The sequence below is a fragment of the Pleurodeles waltl genome, chromosome 4_2 (assembly GCF_031143425.1).
Source record: "Pleurodeles waltl isolate 20211129_DDA chromosome 4_2, aPleWal1.hap1.20221129, whole genome shotgun sequence".
Lineage (NCBI taxonomy): Eukaryota > Metazoa > Chordata > Amphibia > Caudata > Salamandridae > Pleurodeles > Pleurodeles waltl.
Window position 1 is genome coordinate 1,061,398,466 of NC_090443.1, and position 22,743 is coordinate 1,061,421,208.

Consider the following 22,743-nt stretch of genomic DNA (forward strand, 5'->3'; position numbering starts at 1 on the left):
ATGTACCTTGTACCCGGATGGCTCCAGACTCTTATGAGAAGACCCTGTTCTCCACCTAAAATATGGTTCCTCAGAGTAGAAACAATTGTCATAAGCTCTCAAGTATTCCAGTACTCCAATGGTGGCCAAAGGCACAAAATATTTCAATATATATGTGGAACGTTTCCATTTATTTTTAAGGACAAGGCAGAAGTACCGCTTAACACCTGATGGGTCTCTCATTAAAAACCAGAACCAGTATTATGTGTCACTGTATGTTATCAGAATCTGAAGTGAACTTTATGAAAATAGAGGCACCTTTGAAAATGATCAATGGTTACTTTTTATTCCCTTAAGTGATTTTATAAATTAATCAACAAGTTGACATAGTTTGTAGGAGTAGCTTCTTCCTTAGGGTGAAACTTATAAATGTTTGTGATTCTACCTCAGTTGTTTTTAGTTTACATAAAACTGTGTGTACAATGTAGGTATCATTCACACTCATTTCCTCTATCCTTCAGGTTTGTCTAACCGAAATATAATCTCCCACTAAGACTTGCTGAGTCTTAATTAACAAACATTCCTACTTAAGCCCTGAGTAAGCAGATTTTGCTTCAAAGCATGGATCAGCTGTTTCTGCAATTCATAAAATCTCTTTAGAAAATTAAAAGTAATAACTGATGTCTTTCAATATTGCCGTTGTTTGATAATATCTTTGCAAGAGTCAACACCTTAGAGAGTTTGGTACCCCTCAAAAGTGCACTAGAGCACTGGCCATTAGTCACCTTAGAATACCCTGAAACTGTCCCTGAACTGAAATCTAAAACCCGTATACTCTTAGTAAACAATTGCTCCTCATTCATCTGTGTATGTTTAAGACTAAAAAGGCACTACCTCATCCTGAGCATTTTAGATTTGTCCCCATGTGTCTACAATGGAGTTCAGAGCTCCCAGATCCGAGAGAAGCATAGGAATCTAATACATTTGGATGCTCTAATTGTTAAAATAACCATTTTGTGAGAGCAACACACACCAAATACTAGCCCCACAACATTTGTGCATCACAGCTGTAGGCAAACTACCATGCACAGCTCAATAGGTTTGATTTTACAGAGCTCTGATGCCTAAAAGGTCCAGTGTATGTTCTACAAAAATATAAATCTATGAAACAAACGCCTCAATCTGCACTAAGAAAAAAGAATAAGAGATCCACTTACCCTTTGTAAAAAAGTGGGCTTTGTATTTCCCATATCGGACAGCGTACGCTCCGCGGATCTCATCCGGGGAAACTGGGTAGTAGAACATTGTATTCCTCTTGCTCTGAAATGTTGCAAGAGACCAAACTTAAACATCTCACTTGAGTATTTTTGTTATGATTGCAATATTTATTCCCCTTCCATGATCACAATTATACATTGCATTTATTTCTGGTGACCAGAAGATTCTGGTGAAAACTATGTTTATGTCATAACACGTCTTCTTTCCTTGATCCCCAAGTATCCTAGACAGTTCATATACTAAGAAGGTTCTCCTTGTGCCAGTGTTATGACCACAGTGTCATCATGAAGGTGACTACATCCTTCCCTTCATGACCTGACTCCCTAGTATTTCAAACCAAGGAAGGCAGCAGGGATGAAAAGTAACCTGCAAGAATGAGATAAAGAGACAAGAAGTGACATGTGGTGGATGAAAGAGGCCTGTGGTGAAATCAGGGCTACGCAGGCTTGGTATTCGGCACCTGAGCTTTGATTGAGCCAGTTGCTGGCTTCTGAGCATAACTCTGTGGCCTGGCAGTTTTTCTGTGGTTACTTCTACCCAGTTCTGGAGGAAGCTTCTCTGCTGTTCGGTTCAGAGCATGCCTGGCTGGGGGAACAAAGAAGATCCCTGCCCAGAGTCAGCTCACATTTGCCTGTGGCATGGTAGGACTTTTTGAAGTAAATCAGGTGCCTGGGTACAGCCCATGTAGTCATTATGCCAGAAGAACAGACACACCTCCCCACACCCAATGCCTTTGTGTTGCTCTGGGAGCATTGTTTATACCATATCAAGGGGTCTATTCTGATCATCACTCATTCACTCCTGGGTATCACTCCACTTCCAGTCACTCAGAGTCTGTCATCTGTTCATGCATTTACCCAACTTACTCACCCAATGATTCAAAGACTAAGGAGCTCATTTAAAAGCCCCTTGTGACGGTGTAGAATAGTTTTTTTGATGCTATGGCAGCACAGAACAGTCCCCACTCAATATTTACAAAGTGGCACAATGGGACCTTTGTGCCAGTTTGTAAACCCTTGCACCACATTATACCTGCGCCACGTATAATGTATGCAAGGAAGGCGTTCCCCTGCTAGGAGGCCCACAAGAATGGCGCAGTGAAATCTACAAGATTTCACTGCATCATTCTAGTATTATTTTTTAACTCTTGCTCAGGGCAGGCATTAAAGTGATTCAGCACTGTTTTCAAATGGTGACCCTTAGCATTGCCGGGCTAGCGTCAACATTTTTGATGCTAGTCCAGAAAAGCACCACCACTGTGCCAGAAATTCTGATGCAGCTGTGGTGACGAGCACCATGATGCGCTGTAATGTAAATAAGCACTACCATGGTGTCGTTAGGGGGGGCGAATGTCAGCGCAGGGCAAAGTGGCGCATTGTGATCGATGCATTCGTTTGTTGTAAATGAGGCCCTAAGGGACTGATTTAAATTTCAGCGGACAGGTTATTCAATCAGAAACGTGCCGGACATCCTGTCCACCGTACTACGAGTGCTACTCATTATAACGCACATGTTTGTAACTGGGTAACCCATCTGCCAAACTCTAAATCAGGCCATAAATCACTTATCCACTCATATACACTTCCACCCTTCTGCGTAGCCGTCCTCTCACCCATCTACCCATTCACTCACGGACCAATGCAGTCATCCAATCTCACCGTTCCTAACACATTACTATATGGTGTGAGATTATAGGAGGTCATGACCTTCAGGTCTCTTGGTGTTTCAACAAAGTGGGATCAAGGATGGTTAAGACCTAGAAACAAAAACTTGCACAAGGAGGTTTGAGGCTGGCAAAGAGATGCTTTGATGCCCATTATAGGGAATGGAAAAGCATGTGAGGAATGATGCTATTACACCTAAGCCAACATCTAGACCTGTTGTCATTCTGCATTACTAGTGTATGCCGGCTGAACTTTCTGTGCATTGAATCAAGAGAGCAATCACACTGTGCACTGACACATACTACAAGTCACCACCACACACACAGAAGGATAGAGTATTAGACCGAGCACTAACCTTGCCACCATTGAAGAGAAGATCAGTCAAGTTATATCCGTCCAGAGTCACACTCGGCAATGGCACACCAGCCAAAGCCGCCAGGGTCGGGAGGATGTCTAAGGTGCTGGCTAGCTCGTGGCTCACCCCTGACAGTACAAAAGAGGCTTAAGTCTCAGAAGAGAGAGTAAGGCGTTCTGAACGTTAATTTTAATAAATGTAATCATTTACGTTTCATTTTTAAATCAGCCATTTGTTTAAGACTTAAACTTTTTCAATAGCATGCTTTAAATTCAGGAATTGCTTTTAATATGTTTGGACCACCACCTACAGTTTAATAAGTTTTCTCCAAGTAAGTTCATATAATCCTGGTTTGTAGGAGGCTGGCTGTTTGTAGGTAATTTGTAAAGGCAGCAAAGCATTGCACAGGGTCAAAGGCAAGCATAAAGTCAACAATTAATAGGAGAAGAAGCTGGGTTGTGGACAGTTAATTTATTGAGATGTAGTGTTCTTTAAAGAGGTGAGCATTAAACTCTTTCCTACATTGGAGCAGCGTGCGGGCGATCCTGATGGTTATGGGGATGTTGTACTCATATATGGAAAAGGCCTGCTGCCTTGTTGTTTTCTTTTTATACTTCTTAAGCTACAGGTGAGCTGAGACCCACCAGTAATGACAAGCTTGTCTGAAAGATAAGCGGGTGTTGGTTGTGATGGCCTTGTCAATAATGCAGCTGCTTTTGAAGATGATGTGGGCTGCAAGAACAGCAAATTGAGTTCTATTGGGATAGGATGATGTAATTACATTTCTTAGGGATCTGGATGAGATGTGCTTCCGCATGTAGGATGTGCTTAAGGGTTGCGAGTGTAGAGTCTGAAAGGCCATGGATAAGGGTGTTACCTCCATTCAGATATGAGAGTGCAAGGGCTTGCATAGCAGTTCTAAAGTCGCTTTCAGGAACAAAGAGCTTGACTTTCTTTAAAAGATAGACTGGTACCAGGATATCTTCATTGTGTTCCTTGACGGTGAGGTTGGTGTCCGAGATGAATCCAAGTGGCTTTGGATTTGATGAAAGGTGTAGCTTGATGCTGTCAAAGTTTGTGTCATTGACGCAGGTTCTTAATGTTTCTTGTTTGTGGTTCTTTGCAAATAATAGAAATTCTGTCTTTCTTGGGTTGAGCATCATGTTGTCACTAGACATCCATGTCTGTATGGGGTGCAAGCAGTGTTGAAGGCATGGCTGAAGCAGAGGAGACTTTCAAGTAGAGTTGAGAACCTTCAGCATATTGGTGAGTCTTGAATCTAGTACCTGTGAGCAGAGCAGCAAGGGGCTATATGTGGAGATTGAAGATGAGTGGGGAAAGTATATAATCCTGGGGAACTCTACAGGTAATAGGGATCTTTTGTGACTTGTGAGCAAACAGGTGTTGGTTGGAAAGTTATGAGGAGAACCAGAAAAGGACATTACTGGTGAATCCCTTTGGAGACTCCAGGTTGCCTTTGAAGGTAGGATGCTCAATTGTGTCCGCTGAGCGGTCCGTCAATACCTAAAGACAGGAGTTATCTTCACCCGTGGTCAAGAAGTGGCTAGCATTAATTTGATTTTATAGTTGAGCAGACTGCTTTTTCAACCAAGTAGTAACTACTGTTCCAGTAGTGGCACACACTGACAATGGCTTATTTAATGACGTAGCAACAACCAGGTGATGGTGTAGCCAGACGCCTCCACAGTGAAAGTCAATCACAACAGCAGCATCTCATACAAGCTGCTGACTGAGTTAAGGGCCAGGGGTCAGTCTGAGACAGACACTGTCAGCCATGTTCCCATCACATTTGTTTATTTCTTTATCTATCCAAAGTGCATACACTAGATTACGGTCATTCTTATCACTTGTCGATACACAGCATTTTCTGTGATGTTATCGGCTCATGTGATAGGACTTTTGATGGTATTTGGTGATTGGATGTCAGTATCTGTCACCCTTTTAAGTGGGATTCCTCCCTCATCCCCCAGTATCTCAGTTCATAGGTGATGCCACATTCTCCTTAGTCAGATCATGTAAACTAACCTGAAACCATCATGGATTCCCCTCTTCGCCTCTCCGCCCACTTCCAACAGAAGGACTGTGTACCTTCTGCAGGCCACTGTGTTAGACTCTAGCAAGGTCAGTGGATCATTTTATAATTTTAAGGTTAAGAAAAGATGACTGTTGACCTACGTTATAGAAATAATTGTCATTTAAGTTGCAATTCAGTTTTTGGTGTGTTATAAAAGCTCAGCATTCAAGCACCACCTGTATCCACTGAACTGTGTGCCACATCATGGTCAGCAGGCGCAAGCACCATCGATTACTATACATACCTTGTGCAATTCGGCCAGGCCAGTAGGCTATGGCGGGCTCTCTGACGCCACCTTCATAGGTCGTGGCTTTCCCACATTTCAGAAGACCTGAGTTCCCTCCACGGGAGTGGCGCATGGTCTCGGGTCTGTAACAAGAAGCAGAAGAGATGGATAGGTGCACAAGAAGAAAGCCTAACAAGAACTCCGAAAATGGTATTACAAGTAGGCTCAGGATTTAGATTTTTAATTATTATTTTAACCCAATTGTGTGGCAGGGCATATATAGATGGTGTCTATAGACATACACAAATATAAGTAAAGTAACTGAACATAAAAAACTGAAATGTCTTGTTATAAGGCAAGTTGGGAAGTTGTGAAATGTGATGAAGAGCATTTAAGGGTGTAAATGACATAGATCTGCATTGCCTTAACTATAGCAGAGAAGTACTGACTGAAGGAAAATGTGGCGGCCTGGTGCGTGATATAAATACAACTACCATGATGAAGATGATGCTGCTGAATAAAAATTGGATAATGGACTTTGGAGATGTCTTAGAAATGGGTAAGGGTGATTTTTAGGACCAGAGCTGGAGGCATTGAAGGATGTAGCAGGCCTGCTCTGATTCTCGGGGCATTGCCACAAGATGTTATTTTGAGAGTAAATGATTGCCATGGACAGTTTTGAGGATGGACATTTCCATGGTGAGCCCAGGTCAGTACTCAGATGGGAAATGGCCCAGCAGTTGGTTACTGGACATGAATTTTTAAAGTTCAGAGATGATGAATCTTGCAATAATCATTGCACAGAGAAGGAAATCCTTTGAAAGGTCTGAGGTTGTTTAGAACATTGTGGTCAACACTTCCGTTTTTGAAAATTGTATCCAACTTTTAATGCATGAGGGAGGGAGCCCTCTTCAAGAGAGGAATTCATCATTAGCAATGAATGGGACTGGGTGAATTTTTATGTTCCCTAGGTAGGAACCGAGGAATAGTTTGAGAAGCCCTTGGCAAAAGTTTATTGTTGTCAAAGGTGCATCTAATGTCTTCGTCAGTTACAGGTTGAAGAAAGAGCTGGGAAATTCAGGAGCTGTCCTGATGAGGAAGACACAAACACATTTGGAGGGAGGATGCAGATTGTCTATGGTGTATCTCAGTCTTCTTAAAATATCCGGCTCTATCCTTACCGTTGGATTGCTTGACAGATGTGCTTAGGGCTTTTAGACAGCTTATGCTGTATTGTATCCAGAGGGACCTTGGGATCTTCCTCCTCTGATAAATATTGTTGTTGAACTATGAGACTGATTTTTCTGTACATATGCTCTATGTGGCTTAGTACATCTGGCCATGTGTCTCTTGCCTTTCACTTCCCCCTTTCTTGCACTACCCTCAACAATGGTTAATTGAGTTTGACCAAACTGTGTGCTTTATTGTAATTCTATGAAGCTCACTGGAGTAAAATGTAGTTCTTTTTTCATGTTTAGATTTCTGACTTTTATGTTTGTCATCAAATATCTATGACCTACATTATTATTATGCACATGTATGCCCTGATAAAGGCCTTGCACAGCAAAATAGACAATTTGTGCTAAAAGGTGTTGATGGCTGTGTTTTAGGAGATGCATGTTGTAAAACTTTGTAATGTACAGTTCAGGGACAGAAATGACCAGATACAAGAACGTGAACACTATTTATTTGTCTGAATAGCAAGCCTGCCCCTGCCAAAAAATTGTTTTGTTAAAGGTTTGTCATACTTATTCATGCACAGGGCTAAAATGCTTACTTGCAATTTGCTACCTGTTTTCTAATTTACTTCACACCATTTCTGTGACAAAGATACTAACTTATTTGGTCAACCGTTACCTGTGGTTAATGTTTCAAGTTTGGTTTATTGTTTGATGTAAACCTAAAAAAGACACAGAAACATGGCGCAAACACATATCATGACGCAATTAAATGAAATCATACCGTTAGCATCAAAATCAATCATTTCTTAATAGGCATATTCAAAAACAGCCTAAAATGTCTCCTTCCTTCTCTACATTTTCAGTACTTAGAATTATTTCTGATTTATCTCTAGGTTGGACTAATCTTCCTCTAAGTTATAATGTTTCTCCTTACCCACTAAAATAGTTGTTTACGTTGGTTCATACAGGAGCAGGGAAGAGGGAACACATAAGATCCACTGCTTTGCACCAACCACCAGACTCACCCATTATCAGAAGTGAAGAAGACAAAAGTGTTGTTTTCCACTCCAAGTTTCTGGATGGTTGCCACTAATCCACCCACCGAGGCATCAAATTCCATCAGGGCATCCCCGAAGGGGCCACGCAGAGACTGCCCAGTGTACTCCTTGCTGGCGAATTGTGGGTAGTGGGTGTGCTGAGTGGAGAAAGAGATAAAACCATAAGAAGAACAAGTCTATCATAAACCATTCACTAGTTCCAGCCCCCAGATTAGCCATACTAGAACTCAACAAGACCCACATGAGATGCGTAGTAGAGGAAGAACGGCTTCTGCTGCTGGACGGCATCCATGATGAACTGCTTGGAGAAGGCATTGTAGCGGGGCACCAACGTGGGAAAGTCCACTGGCTGTTGGACAACATTCTCATTCTGGAAAACAGGCAGCAGGACTACATCCTGATCACAGGTCCCAAAGCACTTGGTGTCTGGTGGGAAGCAGGTGAGGTTTTGGCAAGGGCCCTTGGATGGAACACAAAGATAGGAGACTCATTGAGGCACGAGAACGCAGAATTACACTGATGTGCACAGACCTGAGATTGAGGTCAGGGTGTGGGCCGGTTAATGGCTGTTGGGGGCCTGTTTTATGCTCTGGTATGCTGTTTCTTCACCACTGAATTCCCTATTACCACAAACATTGCCTGCAGAAACAGTGCTCACTTATCTCTCAGGAGGCCACTGCAACGTCCACCATCTATGATCCAGCACTGCCAAACATAAGTCCAGCAACACATGTTTACCTTTACAATCCTTCACATGTTAAAACTGGGACCCTGCTAGGTGACCCAAAGCTGTAAGAATGTCCTGAGCACCTTGATATTAATACTTTTGTATTCATAGTTTGAATTGGTAAACACTTTGCTCATGCGCTTTTTTTTTTAACAGACTGACATCATCACCTTATGCTGCACTGTCATTAATTTGTGCTGGTGCTGTGCACCTGAACACACCAGCACAAATTAAACACTGTGCAGAAAGCTCAAATGCATGCAGCCTCACATACTTTGAGATACACTTCTATAGCATGTATTCATTAGTTGAAAACTATCCTAATCTGAAAAGTGTGTCACTTTTTAGCTGTGTGATTTGCTGATGGGGGCTGTGGTGCTGGAGCTGGTAACACTTGATGCTAGTGATGCAGGCAGGCCAGGCCTCATGTAGAGAGCGCTGCGCAGAAATTATTACACGAAGGACCAGTATGTGTAATGGGTATCTGCTGCACAACAGCCCGAACAGCCATGCTCCACCCCACCCCACCCTTTTATTCTAACAGCGTGTAACGCACAAGGCTAAACTATTGTAAGGACGTTGGCAGGGGTGTCACCTCATCACACGTGTGCTGTTACTTACATGGACAAAATTACATTTCTTCCTAACTTTAATTAAGCAACAGTCAATTCACAAAAACACAACAACTATCGATGTAAAACCTATATGGATAGTTTTCAGCCCATGTGGGGAATTACAGTATTTTGGACAGGTGGAGGGCACATGGTTTCTTTGCATACAGTTCTTTGTGCAGCCATCCCATCCTCCACAGTCTTGGGCAGATGAGACCAGTGTGTGATCCTTGTTGGGTGTTTCACAAGAGGTGACTGGGGATATTTCAGCTGAAGTGGGGCATTCTGAGTTCTCTGGCTGGACCGGTGCATGGGTGAGGACAGTCTGGGGGCATCACCCTCAGCCACAGGGAAGGGAGGCATGGTGTTTGTGTGTTCATCATTAGATTTTCCTTAAGCTGTTTTAAGAATGAGATGCTGTGGGTGATTTCCTGGGCAGTGATCATAGTGCCCCTTCGCTGTGTGACAACCAAGGGGTGGTGCTCAAATGACAATCTAAATTCACTTCTGGGTTGTCTGTCTCTTACTAACTCCAGGTCGCCAGGGTGAACGCAGGACTGATGAGCTCTTCAAGGGATACACACTCGATGATTAGTGTTTTTCCACCTTTGAAAAGTTCTGGCATCGTTGATGGGGTGTGATGTTCATTTTGGGTGATGTGATATGGTGTTGGTGACAACACACCACATTCTGGCATGCGCTGGAGTATGCGCTGTGGTAGAATGTGGAGTCTGTCATACTCCCTGAGGAGCACATAGATGGCTTGTTCCATTGGTTGGTGATTTGTGTGGGCAACTCGTATTACCTTGTTCAAGGTGCACATAAAACACTCTACCTCTCCGTTGGCTTGGGGCCAGTGGGGAGTTACTTTGTAGTGGTGGATGCCCCAGGACTGTAAGTAGTCTGTGAATTCTTACTCTGCAATGAGGGTATATTGTCAGTTCTGAGTGCTCTCATGAGACCATAACTGGCTATCATTTGTTTGCTCTTTGGGATGCTCTCATTGACAGGCTGGAACCCTACCAGCTCTATCTGTGGGTATTTGGAGTAGTCGTCTATTAAGACAAGGGTATAGTGCCTGCCGTGGAGATACCCAAAGTCCAGGCTGCTGCGCTGCCATGGTTGTTGGGGGCCGGGTTCAGTGAGTATTGGGGATGGCGCCTGGGGAGGGTCTGAAAGTTGGCACCATAGACAGGAAACTGACTTTTGTTATGAGCGTGTTTTCACCATGCCTTGATGTCCATAGTGGGCAAGCCGCATAGTTTGCTCTGGCAGGCTGATGGGAATTACCAGATGGGGTCCTGAAGCAAACTGTGTGAAAAACTGCGTCTTTCACATCCCACATTCGAAAAACGACATCCCTGCTTGGACCTCACTCTAGGGACCACAGTCACAAGATATAATTCAGAACAGAAGCAGATGCTTGTGGCTCAATCAATGAGTACAGCATGTTGAAAAGACTACGCCAACTTCAATAGGCTTAATTTTGTGAAATTTGTGTAGGAAACTCCCAACATTCTGACCTTGGCAGCACCTGATCGGGGAAAATTGGGCAAGTTTAATAAGAGCAGATTAGGAGGCTGATCGTTTTCAAATCTAGGGGCAAAATGTACTTTCAAAAAGAAGCTAAAACCTCCACTGTGCAGTGATGTTAATGAATAACTGCCCTCCACCTCCAAATGCCCCCCAAAAAGAGGATACCTTGGGCCAGATTATCAAGAGATTGTGTTGTCAGTGCATGATGCAAGTTGAGGCAAGACAACGTAGGCCCTTGAGATGTGCTATGCTACTCAGAGCCATCTAGTCTGGCTCTAAGTTCCATAGTAAATCAGGAGTAATGCAAGGCAGTGCAGGTCGCTGCCTCACGGTACTGTGCCCTGGAAGGGCATTCTATGGGTGGACCGTCGGGGTCACCATGCATCCACCTGTGTATTTAGGAGCGTTCCCAGATTTACTAGCACTAGTAAACCTTGGAATGAGTCAAAATGCTACCCCTTCCCATGGGAGGGGAAACTAGGAGAAATATCTTTCTGGAGTCACAGCTATGTTGACACTGTAAAGCACCATCACAACTGCTGTAGAATGGCTTGCACCAGCTTCTTTTCCGATCAGATCACCTCGGCTCACAACTGTCCTGGAACGCTTTTCAGAATAGTCAGTGCCCCCGGCAGGACTGCTCCTGCAGCTTCACTATCTCAGGTTCAACGTGAGTAAAGTGCATGATATTCAGCAATCCATGCTGAGAGGAAGTGGAGACTCTTTTCAGACTGATATCGCTCCACTGCTTCCTGATTTGGATACTTCTGTCTCTGTCAACTTTCCTCCTATCTGCTAGACACTGGATATGTGGGATACTCTTGAACTGTCTACATCTGTGGCTTTGGCATAATCTATAAGATCGGGTTTGCCTAAAGACTTCCTTTCCCCTGCCAAGCTCTGTCTTCTAGATCCAGACATCATGCTTCTCCTGGTAAAACCGCTCAATTGTTCGTTCCTGGAGGGTTGTATTTCTCAGGTGTGGAAGCATGCCACGGTGGAAACCCAATTTGGATCCTGACAAGTAATCTAATTATAGGCCTATTTCCCTGCTTCCCATTCTGTCTAAAATTCTAAAAAAGCTTGTCTGTAGATAACTTTTACGTTTTGTGGAGTCTCAATTTACATGACTACCAATCAGGGTTCAGAGCAGGACACAGTACCGAGTCCACCCTATTGGGAGACACAGAACATCTAAGGCAGCTCCTAGACAAGGGCGGTATGGCAGCAATGATCTTACTCAGAGCTGCCTTTGATACTGTGTCCCATGACATGCTCACAGGGAGACTGACACAATTGGAGATACAGGGAAAGGCCTCGGCTTGTTTACCTTCATTCCTGAACGGTTGAACTTTCCAGGTTTTCTCAGGCTGCGTTTCATCCATTTGTCATGCCTTGACCTCTGGAGTTTCTTGGAGATAAGCTTTGGTCTTACCCTTTTTGAATACGCTGATGATACAAATCTTCTTTTCATTATCATCCGCTCAGGATCAAAGCTGTGTCTTTGAAAGCCTGTTTGGTGCTGGTGGCCTTTTGGATGAATAACAAGTCGCTGAAACTGAATGGTGGTAAAACAGAGGTGCTAATCCTTGGAAGAGCCCATGGAAGCCACAACATTGGCCACAGGCGTGGGTAAGATCCCTATCCCCACTTCCTAAGTCAAGAACTTAGGTTTCTTGATAGATATTAAACTCTTCATGAAGCCACGAGTGGCAAAGGTATCCGAATCTGCTTTGCCACTTCGAAATGTCTATGGAAATTAATCTGGATTTCCCTCATATATGCACAAAGAACTGTCATCCAGGCTCTCATTCTCTCGCCTAGACGATGGTAACATCCTATACCTAGGGGGCTAATAAAGCCTTTGTGAGACGTATGCAGGTGGTGCAGAATGTGGCCGCAAGGCTGATCTACCAGCTTCCAAAACATACCTCATTTACTTCTCTCTGCCTTGAGCTTCACTGGCTAGAGGTTGAAAAACAAGTCCGATTCAAGGCTTTGTGTTATGTCTTCAAAGCCAGGGTAGCTATTGCCCCCCACCCAATATTAATGGTCTGATAAAACCGTATCAGCCCACTCGCAATCTGCAGTCCAGCAACCTTTCTCGATACACTAGCCCTAAGAATAATCTCACTCACATGTGAGGTCACTCTCTTACGTTCCTGGGCCTTAAGCTTGGGAACTCTCCGCCACAACAGCTGAGATCTTGCACTTTGCAGCCTACCTTTTGCAGACAATTAAAGATTTGGCTGTTTTGAATCAACTGAGCCGGTAATACTTTATCTGCTGCAAAAAGTGCTGGGAAACCCAAAGTGTGCACCTGTTTGTGCTATAAAAGCATTTAACTAACTTCTCATTTTGTCCACTTTCTAAGTGTGCTGCATTCTGCATTCTGCAGCACAGTTAGAAAGAGGTTAAAGCCTCAGAGGATTATTTTTGTGCAAGAAGGTACCGCTTCCTGCCCAAAAACAATCCATGCTGCAACGGTGCCTGCATTGGTGCTTGGCAGACACAAGTGCCCCAGCACAGAGAGAGCAGGAATGCAGCATTACTTTAGTAATGTGGCGTATTCCTGCCCTCTCCATTTAACGCAGCGTGGCAAGTTGTGTTGCTGCGTTGTGCTGCGTCAAACCTTGATAAATCTGGCCCCTGGTGTGTAAAAGGTGATGCAGATGAGCCTTATATTGATGTTCCTTCCTCTATCTCTCTCTCCCTCCCCTGAACCTTATGAAATAAATGTTCAACCTACCTGGTCATGGGAGTAAGGGACTCCCAGGAACTGGTCAAAGCCCTGGTGAATGGGTAAGAAGGTCCCGTTGGCACCAAGGCCAAGGTGCCACTTCCCTACCATGGCCGTGGCATACCCTCGTGTCTTCAGAAGTTCAGCGATGGTGATCTCCTTCAGTGGGAGACCACCGATAGATCCAGGTTCAAACACGCTGGGATAGACCCCGGAGCGGGTCTGATAGCGGCCAGTGAGCAGAGCTGCCCTGCAAGGAGAAGAAAGACATTATTAGCCCTGAATTATAGGTTCATGTGTCATTTCAAGTGTGATTTCACAGTTGCCTATAAATAATCTCAAATTCAGAAAAACACAGTAATCCTTGCTATTCAAAAAACTGTACAAAACCCTTGTCCCATGACACCTATCAGTTAGGGCCTGGTTCACAAATGTAACTTACACTTTTGAGTGAGTACTTTTTGGCTGTTCACAAAATGTTTAACTGTACTCCAAAATTGTAATTTACAAGTCTCCACCACTTTGAAGGGACTGCGGCTAAACTCACAAAGTGCAGGGGTTATTCACAAATGTATCTTACACCTTTGAGTAATTTACAAGTATTATTTACGTTTACACTTTGAGTATTCACAAGATCACATTGTAAAATTATGAAAAAGTGTAAGAGCACCTTATGTGTGTCAATTACTCAACTTCCTCCCTGTGGTAAAGTATAGAGAAAATGGCACTTTGTATACTGCAATTCCTTTGTGGTTTAGCATTGCAAATTAAAATGACTAAAAAAAGGGTTTTCCAAAAAGTGTAGAGAAAATGGAAAAATATATTTAACTCAAAAATACATTTAAAAAAAGTTTTTTTTATAATAAACATTAATTTAAAACAATTGTGTCTCTATATTTTAGTTCCACCTAAAAGAAACATATTGGCCCTCATTCTGACCCTGGCGGTCTTTGACCGCCAGGGCGGAGGACCGCGGGAGCACCGCCGACAAGCCGGCGGTGCTTCAATGGGGATTCCGACCGCGGCGGTAAAGCCGCGGTCGGACCGGCACCACTGGCGGGGTCCCGCCAGTGTACCGCGGCCCCATTGAATCCTCCGCGGCGGCGCAGCTTGCTGCACCGCCGCGGGGATTCTGACCCCCCCTACCGCCATCCAGATCCCGGCGGTCGGACCGCCGAGATCCGGATGGCGGTAGGGGGGGTCGCGGGGCCCCTGGGGGCCCCTGCAGTGCCCATGCCACTGGCATGGGCATTGCAGGGGCCCCCGTAAGAGGGCCCCTACATGTATTTCACTGTCTGCTGCGCAGACAGTGAAATACGCGACGGGTGCAACTGCACCCGTCGCACAGCTTCCACTCCGCCGGCTCGATTCCGAGCCGGCTTCATCGTGGAGGCCTCTTTCCCGCTGGGCTGGCTGGCGGTCTGAACGAGACCGCCCGCCAGCCCAGCGGGAAAGTCAGAATTACCGCCGCGGTCTTTCGACCGCGGAACGGTAACCTGACGGCGGGACTTTGGCGGGCGGCCTCCGCCGCCCGCCAAGGTCAGAATGAGGGCCATTATGCATTAATAGTTCATAAAAGTGATGTACGCAATTATTTAAAAGTAATGTAGTTATTTTTTAGTAAAAAATATTGTTACATTATTTTTAAATTCAATATAGGTGTTACATTATTTTAAAATTGCATAAGAACTATGGGGGTCATTCTGACCCCGGCGGTCCTTGACCGCCGGGGCCAGGGTCGGCGGGAGCACCGCCAACAGGCTGGCGGTGCCCCGCAGGGCATTCTGACCGCGGCGGTTTGGCCGCGGTCAGAAGAAGAAAACCGGCGGTCTCCCGCCGGTTTTCCGCTGCCCAGATGAATCGGGATTCAGACACCCCATACCGCCATCCTGTTCCTGGCGGTTCGCCCGCCAGGAACAGGATGGCGGTATGGGGTGTTGTGGGGCCCCTGCAGTGCCCATGCCAATGGCATGGGCACTGCAGGGTCCCCCGTAAGAGGGCCCCACAAAGAATTTCAGTGTCTGCTTTGTAGACACTGAAATTCGCGACGGGTGCAACTGCACCCGTCGCACCTTCCCACTCCGCCGGCTCCATTCGGAGCCGGCTTCCTCGTGGGAAGGGTGTTTCCCACTGGGCTGGCGGGCGGCCTTTTGGCGGTCGCCCACCAGCCCAGTGGGAAACCCAGAATAACCGCAGCGGTCTTCTGACCGCGGTGCGGTATTCTGGAGGGGGGAACTGTGGTGGGCGGCCTCCGCCGCCCGCCAGAGTTAGAATGACCCCCCTATGTACTATTTTTAGATAGTATATGTGTGTGTACGTGTGTACATATTTATTATAAATTGAATCTATTTGAATTTTCAAATATTGGAAATTCTTTAAATAAATAATTGTATTTAATATTATTTTCTACAGGGAGTGCAGAATTATTAGGCAAATTAGTATTTTGACCACATCATCCTCTTTATGCATGTTGTCTTACTCCAAGCTGTATAGGCTCGAAAGCCTACTACCAATTAAGCATATTAGGTGATGTGCATCTCTGTAATGAGAAGGGGTGTGGTCTAATGAAATCAACACCCTATATCAGGTGTGCATAATTATTAGGCAACTTCCTTTCCTTTGGCAAAATGGGTCAAAAGAAGGACTTGACAGGCTCAGAAAAGTCAAAAATAGTGAGATATCTTGCAGAGGGATGCAGCACTCTTAAAATTGCAAAGCTTCTGAAGCGTGATCATCGAACAATCAAGCGTTTCATTCAAAATAGTCAACAGGGTCGCAAGAAGCGTGTGGAAAAACCAAGGCGCAAACTAACTGCCCATGAACTGAGAAAAGTCAAGCGTGCAGCTGCCACGATGCCACTTGCCACCAGTTTGGCCATATTTCAGAGCTGAAACATCACTGGAGTGCCCAAAAGCACAAGGTGTGCAATACTCAGAGACATGGCCAAGGTAAGAAAGGCTGAAAGACGACCACCACTGAACAAGACACACAAGCTGAAACGTCAAGACTGGGCCAAGAAATATCTCAAGACTGATTTTTCTAAGGTTTTATGGACTGATGAAATGAGAGTGAGCCTTGATGGGCCAGATGGATGGGCCCGTGGCTGGATTGGTAAAGGGCAGAGAGCTCCAGTCCGACTCAGACGACAGCAAGGTGGAGGTGGAGTACTGGTTTGGGCTGGTATCATCAAAGATGAGCTTGTGGGGCCTTTTCGGGTTGAGGATGGAGTCAAGCTCAACTCCCAGTCCTACTGCCAGTTCCTGGAAGACACCTTCTTCAAGCAGTGGTACAGGAAGAAGTCTGCATCCTTCAAGAAAAACATGATTTTCATGCAGGACAATGCTCCATCACACGCGTCCAAGTACTCCACAGCGTGGCTGGCAAGAAAGGGTATAAAAGAAGGAAATCTAATGACATGGCCTCCTTGTTCACCTGATCTGAACCCCATTGAGAACCTGTGGTCCATCATCAAATGTGAGATTTACAAGGAGGGAAAACAGTACACCTCTCTGAACAGTGTCTGGGAGGCTGTGGTTGCTGCTGCACGCAATGTTGATGGTGAACAGATCAAAACACTGACAGAATCCATGGATGGCAGGCTTTTGAGTGTCCTTGCAAAGAAAGGTGGCTATATTGGTCACTGATTTGTTTTTGTTTTGTTTTTGAATGTCAGAAATGTATATTTGTGAATGTTGAGATGTTATATTGGTTTCACTGGTAATAATAAATAATTGAAATGGGTATATATTTTTTTTTGTTAAGTTGCCTAATAATTATGCACAGTAATAGTCACCTGCACACACAGATATCCCCCTAACATAGCTAAAACTAAAAACAAACTAAAAACTACTTCCAAAAATATTCAGCTTTGATATTAATGAGTTTTTTGGGTTCATTGAGAACATGGTTGTTGTTCAATAATAAAATTAATCCTCAAAAATACAACTTGCCTAATAATTCTGCACTCCCTGTATAGGTTTTATTTTAGTTCTCTAGCTCCATTCTTGTGTATGGGAGGGTGTTTCAGTACCAGTGGTTGGGTGTGCTTCATGCTGGATATGCTATGGTCCTTTGGAAGTAATTTACACTCAGATTTTCTGAATAAGAAAAAAGTAGTAAACTTGCTCAAAAGTTTAATTTGCACAAAACTGTTTTGTGAGCAGGACCAAAATATGAAGTATTATTTAAAAATATATGTATAAAAAGTTGCAAATTGCACAGTTTGAAAATTAAGAAATACGCCCAGTTAAGGAATTTAGGGCCAGATGTAGCAAAGGATTTGCGCGTCGCAAACTGCAAAAATCGCCGTTTGCGAGGCGCAAATGCCTCTTTGCCATGCAGAAATGCATATTGCGAGTCGGGACCGACTCGCAATATGCATTTCAGAATCGCAAATAGGAAGGGGTGTTCCATTCCTATTTGCGATTCGGAGTGGTATGCAACACCATTTGCGACCGCATATGCGGTCGCAAATGGTGTCGCAGTTACCATCCACTTCAAGTGGATGGTAACCCACTCGCAAATTGGAAGGGGTCCCCATGGGACCCCTTCCAGTTCGTGAATGGACCCAAAACAATTTTTTCAGGGCAGGTAGTGGTCCAAGGGACCACTACATGCCCTGAAAAAATACCGAAACTAAAGGTTTCGTTTTTTTTTTTAAGTGCAGCTCGTTTTCCTTTAAGGAAAATGGGCTACACTTAAAAAAAATAAACTGCTTTATTTAAAAGCAGTCACGAACATGGAGGTCTGCTGACTACAGCAGGCCTCCATGTTTGCGAGTGCCTATAGTCGGTATGGGGCCGCAATTTGCGACCCATCTCATTAATATTAATGAGGTGGGTCTCTGCGACCCCATAGCGACTCGCAGACGGTGTCTGAGACACCGTTCTGCATTGCAAATTGCGAGTTGCAATTTGCGAGTTGGAAGGACTCACAAATTGCAAGTCACATTTTGCAATTTTCCTGCATCTGGCCCTTACTTTCGAGATTAGCGCGGTGCTTAAGTGTCCCACCTAACATAAAGGGACGAGTCAGCAGCATTGCTTTCTTAGTGCAGGTTGTCAAATTATGAAACTTTCCACAGAAAAGAAAGAGCTACAACAATGTTCTCAAAGTTAGAGGAAGGGTTATTAACTGGCTTTTCCCTATGAGGCCATCATAGACACCCTGACAAGGCATCGTCTTAAAAATAGGACACATAAAAATGATAAAATGCCTGTTCTGGCCACAAAACGAAGCTCTGGCCAGCTGGTCAATATACTAGAAGGTGGCATTCAATCTTATCTGCCACTCGATCTTCAACTTGCCCAGTCTTTGTAATAATGTAAAAACAAAAGTGCCATTGAATACACTTCTTTACCCTCAACCATCCGCTCAAACTTTTACAAATGTCTACAAACAATCATATAAAGTTTAAGGCACACGCTGAACCATATACAAAGTAATAGAATGTATGGTTTTTAGACAGTCATAAATTCTTGTTGATAGTACATTCATGGCCAATTTGGCCTCTTCTTTTAGAGATCATTCTCAACCAGCACACGTTTCGTCATCTGGGGGTATCCCTATGACTTCATCAGGGCTGTCTCATGAGTCAATCGAACAAAAAAGTTCCTAGTTCTCAGTCAGAATTCCTATCCAGAATAGCCTCTTGCACAGAAGTGTATTTCCAATCACTAGCTTAATATTGCCATGAATATCAGCAAACTCCTCTGTTTATTCGTTATCTAGACTGTCCACCCACTTGAACAGGGAGAACCTTATTCCCGTGAGGATCTAAAGTTTCCAAAGATTGAGTGTGCTCAGTTCTAGCCCCCAGGCCACGAAACACGTGTTGGCTGAGAATGATGGGTAAAAGAAGAGGCCAAATTGGCCAGGAATAAACTATCAACAAGAATACATTATTGTCTAATGACTGAACATTGTATTAACATGTATATGGTTCAGCGGGTGCCTTAAACTTCATATGATTGTTTGTCAATCCTGAAATTGCAGTTTGGGGGGTTGGTTGTATATTCTCACTGAAGAGGACAGTGGTTTGAGTAATTGATGAAGTCAAAATAGTCTGTGTTTATCCTCTGAGCGCCTGTGTCCTATCAAATCACATACTCTTTTTGAACTTCTACAAACATCCTACACTATGTTGCATAAACCCTGCGCAAAACAGAAATGACATAATATGGCCATCCGACACCTATGATCCTCTCCAAGTCATTAACAACACATGCACAAAGCTGCCTGTTCTCTGACTTACTGCAGCCTACTATGCCTGTCATTAAAGGCACACTCCAGCATAATAGGAATGAGCTGAAGGCAAGCCCCTATAACAATGGAGCGGGCCTTTATTGACTGCTAAAGCCCACTAAAGTGGGCTATAAGACTATTAGAACATTCCCCCCCATGAGAGTATAATATTCTAATTGGAAAAAAATAAGCCTTCTGGAGATGCAGGGGGTTTATAATCCCTCGCAACCCCAAGGCTTGAGTGCCTTTCACATCTCTTGCTGTGTGTGCCAAGCTGTTTCTAGCACATGCACACACAGCAGGAGCTGTGAGAGTGGGCAAACTTCAGCCCCTCTCTCCTTGAACTCTGCCATACTGTCACCAACTAGCACAGCTGAGGGAGACCCAGGAGCTGTGCAGAAACCACCCTTCCCTCCTTCTGAAGCTCCAGAGACACTGTGAGGGACAGGAGGAAAGAGGAGAGGGCTCCTGTGTGCCCTGGTTCACACCCACTTCCCTTGTATCTCCCCAGGCCAGTGGACATATCCGGGAGAGGCAGGGAAAGCGAGAGATAGAGGCTGTGGACTAGGAAACTGCAACGTTGAGAGCTTTATGGGCCACCGCTGCTCTATTGTCTTCAATGGAGATCTCAATATTCCAATGTTTTAATATTCAATATTACGGGTGTGATTCCCGCCCATGTCAGGGATCAGAATTAGTGCAGTGAAATAATTATCTCACCCCCATCCCACAGCTTTTCCCTTTCACTTTGAAAAACCCGGCCAACTAGTTTGGGGTAAAACGCACAGAAAAAAAGAAACGCATGGATTTCAAGAGCGTAAAGTCCACATCTGCATGGTACACCTCATTCCCAGAGTAGGATGTTAGAGTAATGCACTGGTTACTTACCGGTAATCTTCATTAATCTGACTCCAAGTGTTCCCCAATGCAGTCCTTACCTGCGAGATTTCACCCCCGTCCTGCAGAACCTGTTCCCTGGCTGACCTGAGAGCCCTCCCAACATGGCCGCCACCACCTAGCAGACAGTAGTTACAGGAGGGAACACTGATATCACTTCCTGTCATTTCCAGAAGCTTCTAAAAATAGAAACCCACAGAAAAATATATAATCAATCGCACCCTCCGGCCCGGAAGGGGGGAAAGACAGGTCTGCAACAGGGAAGGCTTGGACTCTGAGTAATGAAGATTACTGATAAATAACCCGAGCATTACCTCTCATCCATCTTCACTGATCCAGTCCCTACCTGTGAGACAATACCCAGGCAGCTGTGACTGATTATAAAACACCATAGCTGATGAACCCAAATGAACATATTTATTATAGGATAACATCTCCTATGACTAAAAGTAAATTATGTGTCTGAAACAGCAGATAACACATGCGCTCCACAAGAAGTTCACCCATCAGAACTTGATAATGTGGAAGGGAAGTATGTGGGAATGTCCACCTGGCAGCACAGCAGATGTCTCTCAATGAAGCTTCTCTAAAAGAAGCCCAAAAGGCTGACAGTTCTCTAGTGGATCCGCCCTGAACGACTCAAGGAATACGAGACTGAGCCAGTTCATAACACATGACACTATCATAGTGGACTTAATCCACCTATACAGAGTGGATGTTGAGAGACCAGAACCCTTATTTGACAACCCCAAAGTGACCAACAATGCATGGACTTTGCAGAATGAGGCTGTTCTGTTCAATACTCAGAAAGAGCTCTATGTAAGCCCCAAGAATGAAGCATCTCCTCCTGAGAAGGTCTCAGGATAAAATACTGGAAATACATCCTGAGAGCAGTAAAATGAAGATAGAACCTTGGTTAAAAAAGAGAGTATAGAACAAAGGACTACTTTACCCTGAAATAAACAAATGAAAGGGGAAACTGGAAGCTAAGCACTCAGTTCCCCCACTCTATGTCCCGAACAGATTCCCACTAGGAAAAAACACCTTTTGTGTCAATAATTTAAAGTCAACCGACTCAAGTGGCTGAAACTGTGGCAGAGTTAAAACCTGAAGAACCAGGGGTAAATCTCAAGGGGGAACTGGGAATGTACTGGGAATGTACTGGGAATGTACTGGAGGATGTTGGAGAAAAAAAATCCTTGAGATGCCTGAAGCTAAAGGGGAGATCCCTGCCAAAGCCTCCACCTTAAAAGCTTGAATTGCAGCCCATTGAGCGATAATTCCAAGCTGAAACCATCCTTTAAAAATTCCAAATTCTTACTGGATCACAAAGAGTTGGCGACTGTATGATTTTCGAAAGGAAGGAAGACGTGACTGTTAAATAGCATCTCCTACTTGTGTAGCGTAACCTTTTGCTAACAAGAGCAACTGTTCAGCTACCAAACCCCCAGATTCAAACTACTGAATGTTTCCTGGGAATGCGGTTGGCTGCAGTGGGATGGCTGCAGAGGAAATACCCTTGGAGGTACAGAATCTCACAATGGTCTAAACAACCACCCTAGACCTACCAAGAGTACCTGGGGACCATCCTCCAGAACCTTCTGTAATGCCTGAAGTATCAGTGGAATAGGAGGAAAGCAACAGAGTAGACCCTGATGCCATCTTACTGAGAATGCATCTATCGGCCATGCTTTTTTGGATGGGTCTAAAGAGCTAAACTGAGCGGGAAGGGCATCCTCCTGGGTCCCTAAGAGACCCAATGAAGGAAGCCTGAACCAATGACAAATCTCCTGAAATACTGTGTGAAAGAGACAGAAGGAGATCAAGGAGGAAATCCTTCTGCTCAGCTGGTCAGCAGGTTCTTTCTCCCTCCCCGGAAGATACCCTGCCTTCAGAGAGTGCCGATTGTACTCTGCCCACGTACATACCTCCCTGGAAAGATGATACAGAGAATGGATCATCCATCCCTGACCGCTAACATAGGCCTTCAATCACAACTTGATTGTTCACCTGAATGTTGCCTCGGATTATTCTTACCACCAACATATAAATCAGCCCCTTAATAATTATGGCATACCATTATGAAGAACGTGTAATAATTATGCTGAGGTATTCCTTAGTATGCCTTCTTTTAGGAATGTGAATAATAATAA

At 44.4% G+C, this 22,743-nt stretch overlaps 1 protein-coding gene across 1 annotated transcript in view; it reads right to left on the bottom strand.

Moving 5' to 3' along the window:
* LOC138293756 (arylsulfatase A-like) overlaps positions 1-22,743 on the bottom strand; it is a 37,963-nt gene that overhangs the window by 9,554 nt on the left and 5,666 nt on the right. The window contains exons 3-8 of the mRNA XM_069233097.1: positions 13,460-13,700; positions 8,078-8,296; positions 7,804-7,973; positions 5,616-5,740; positions 3,277-3,404; positions 1,197-1,299 (exon numbers count right to left, since the gene is read on the bottom strand). Of these exons, the coding sequence (XP_069089198.1) occupies positions 1,197-1,299; positions 3,277-3,404; positions 5,616-5,740; positions 7,804-7,973; positions 8,078-8,296; positions 13,460-13,700 (986 nt within the window). The remainder of the gene's footprint in view (positions 1-1,196; positions 1,300-3,276; positions 3,405-5,615; positions 5,741-7,803; positions 7,974-8,077; positions 8,297-13,459; positions 13,701-22,743) is intronic.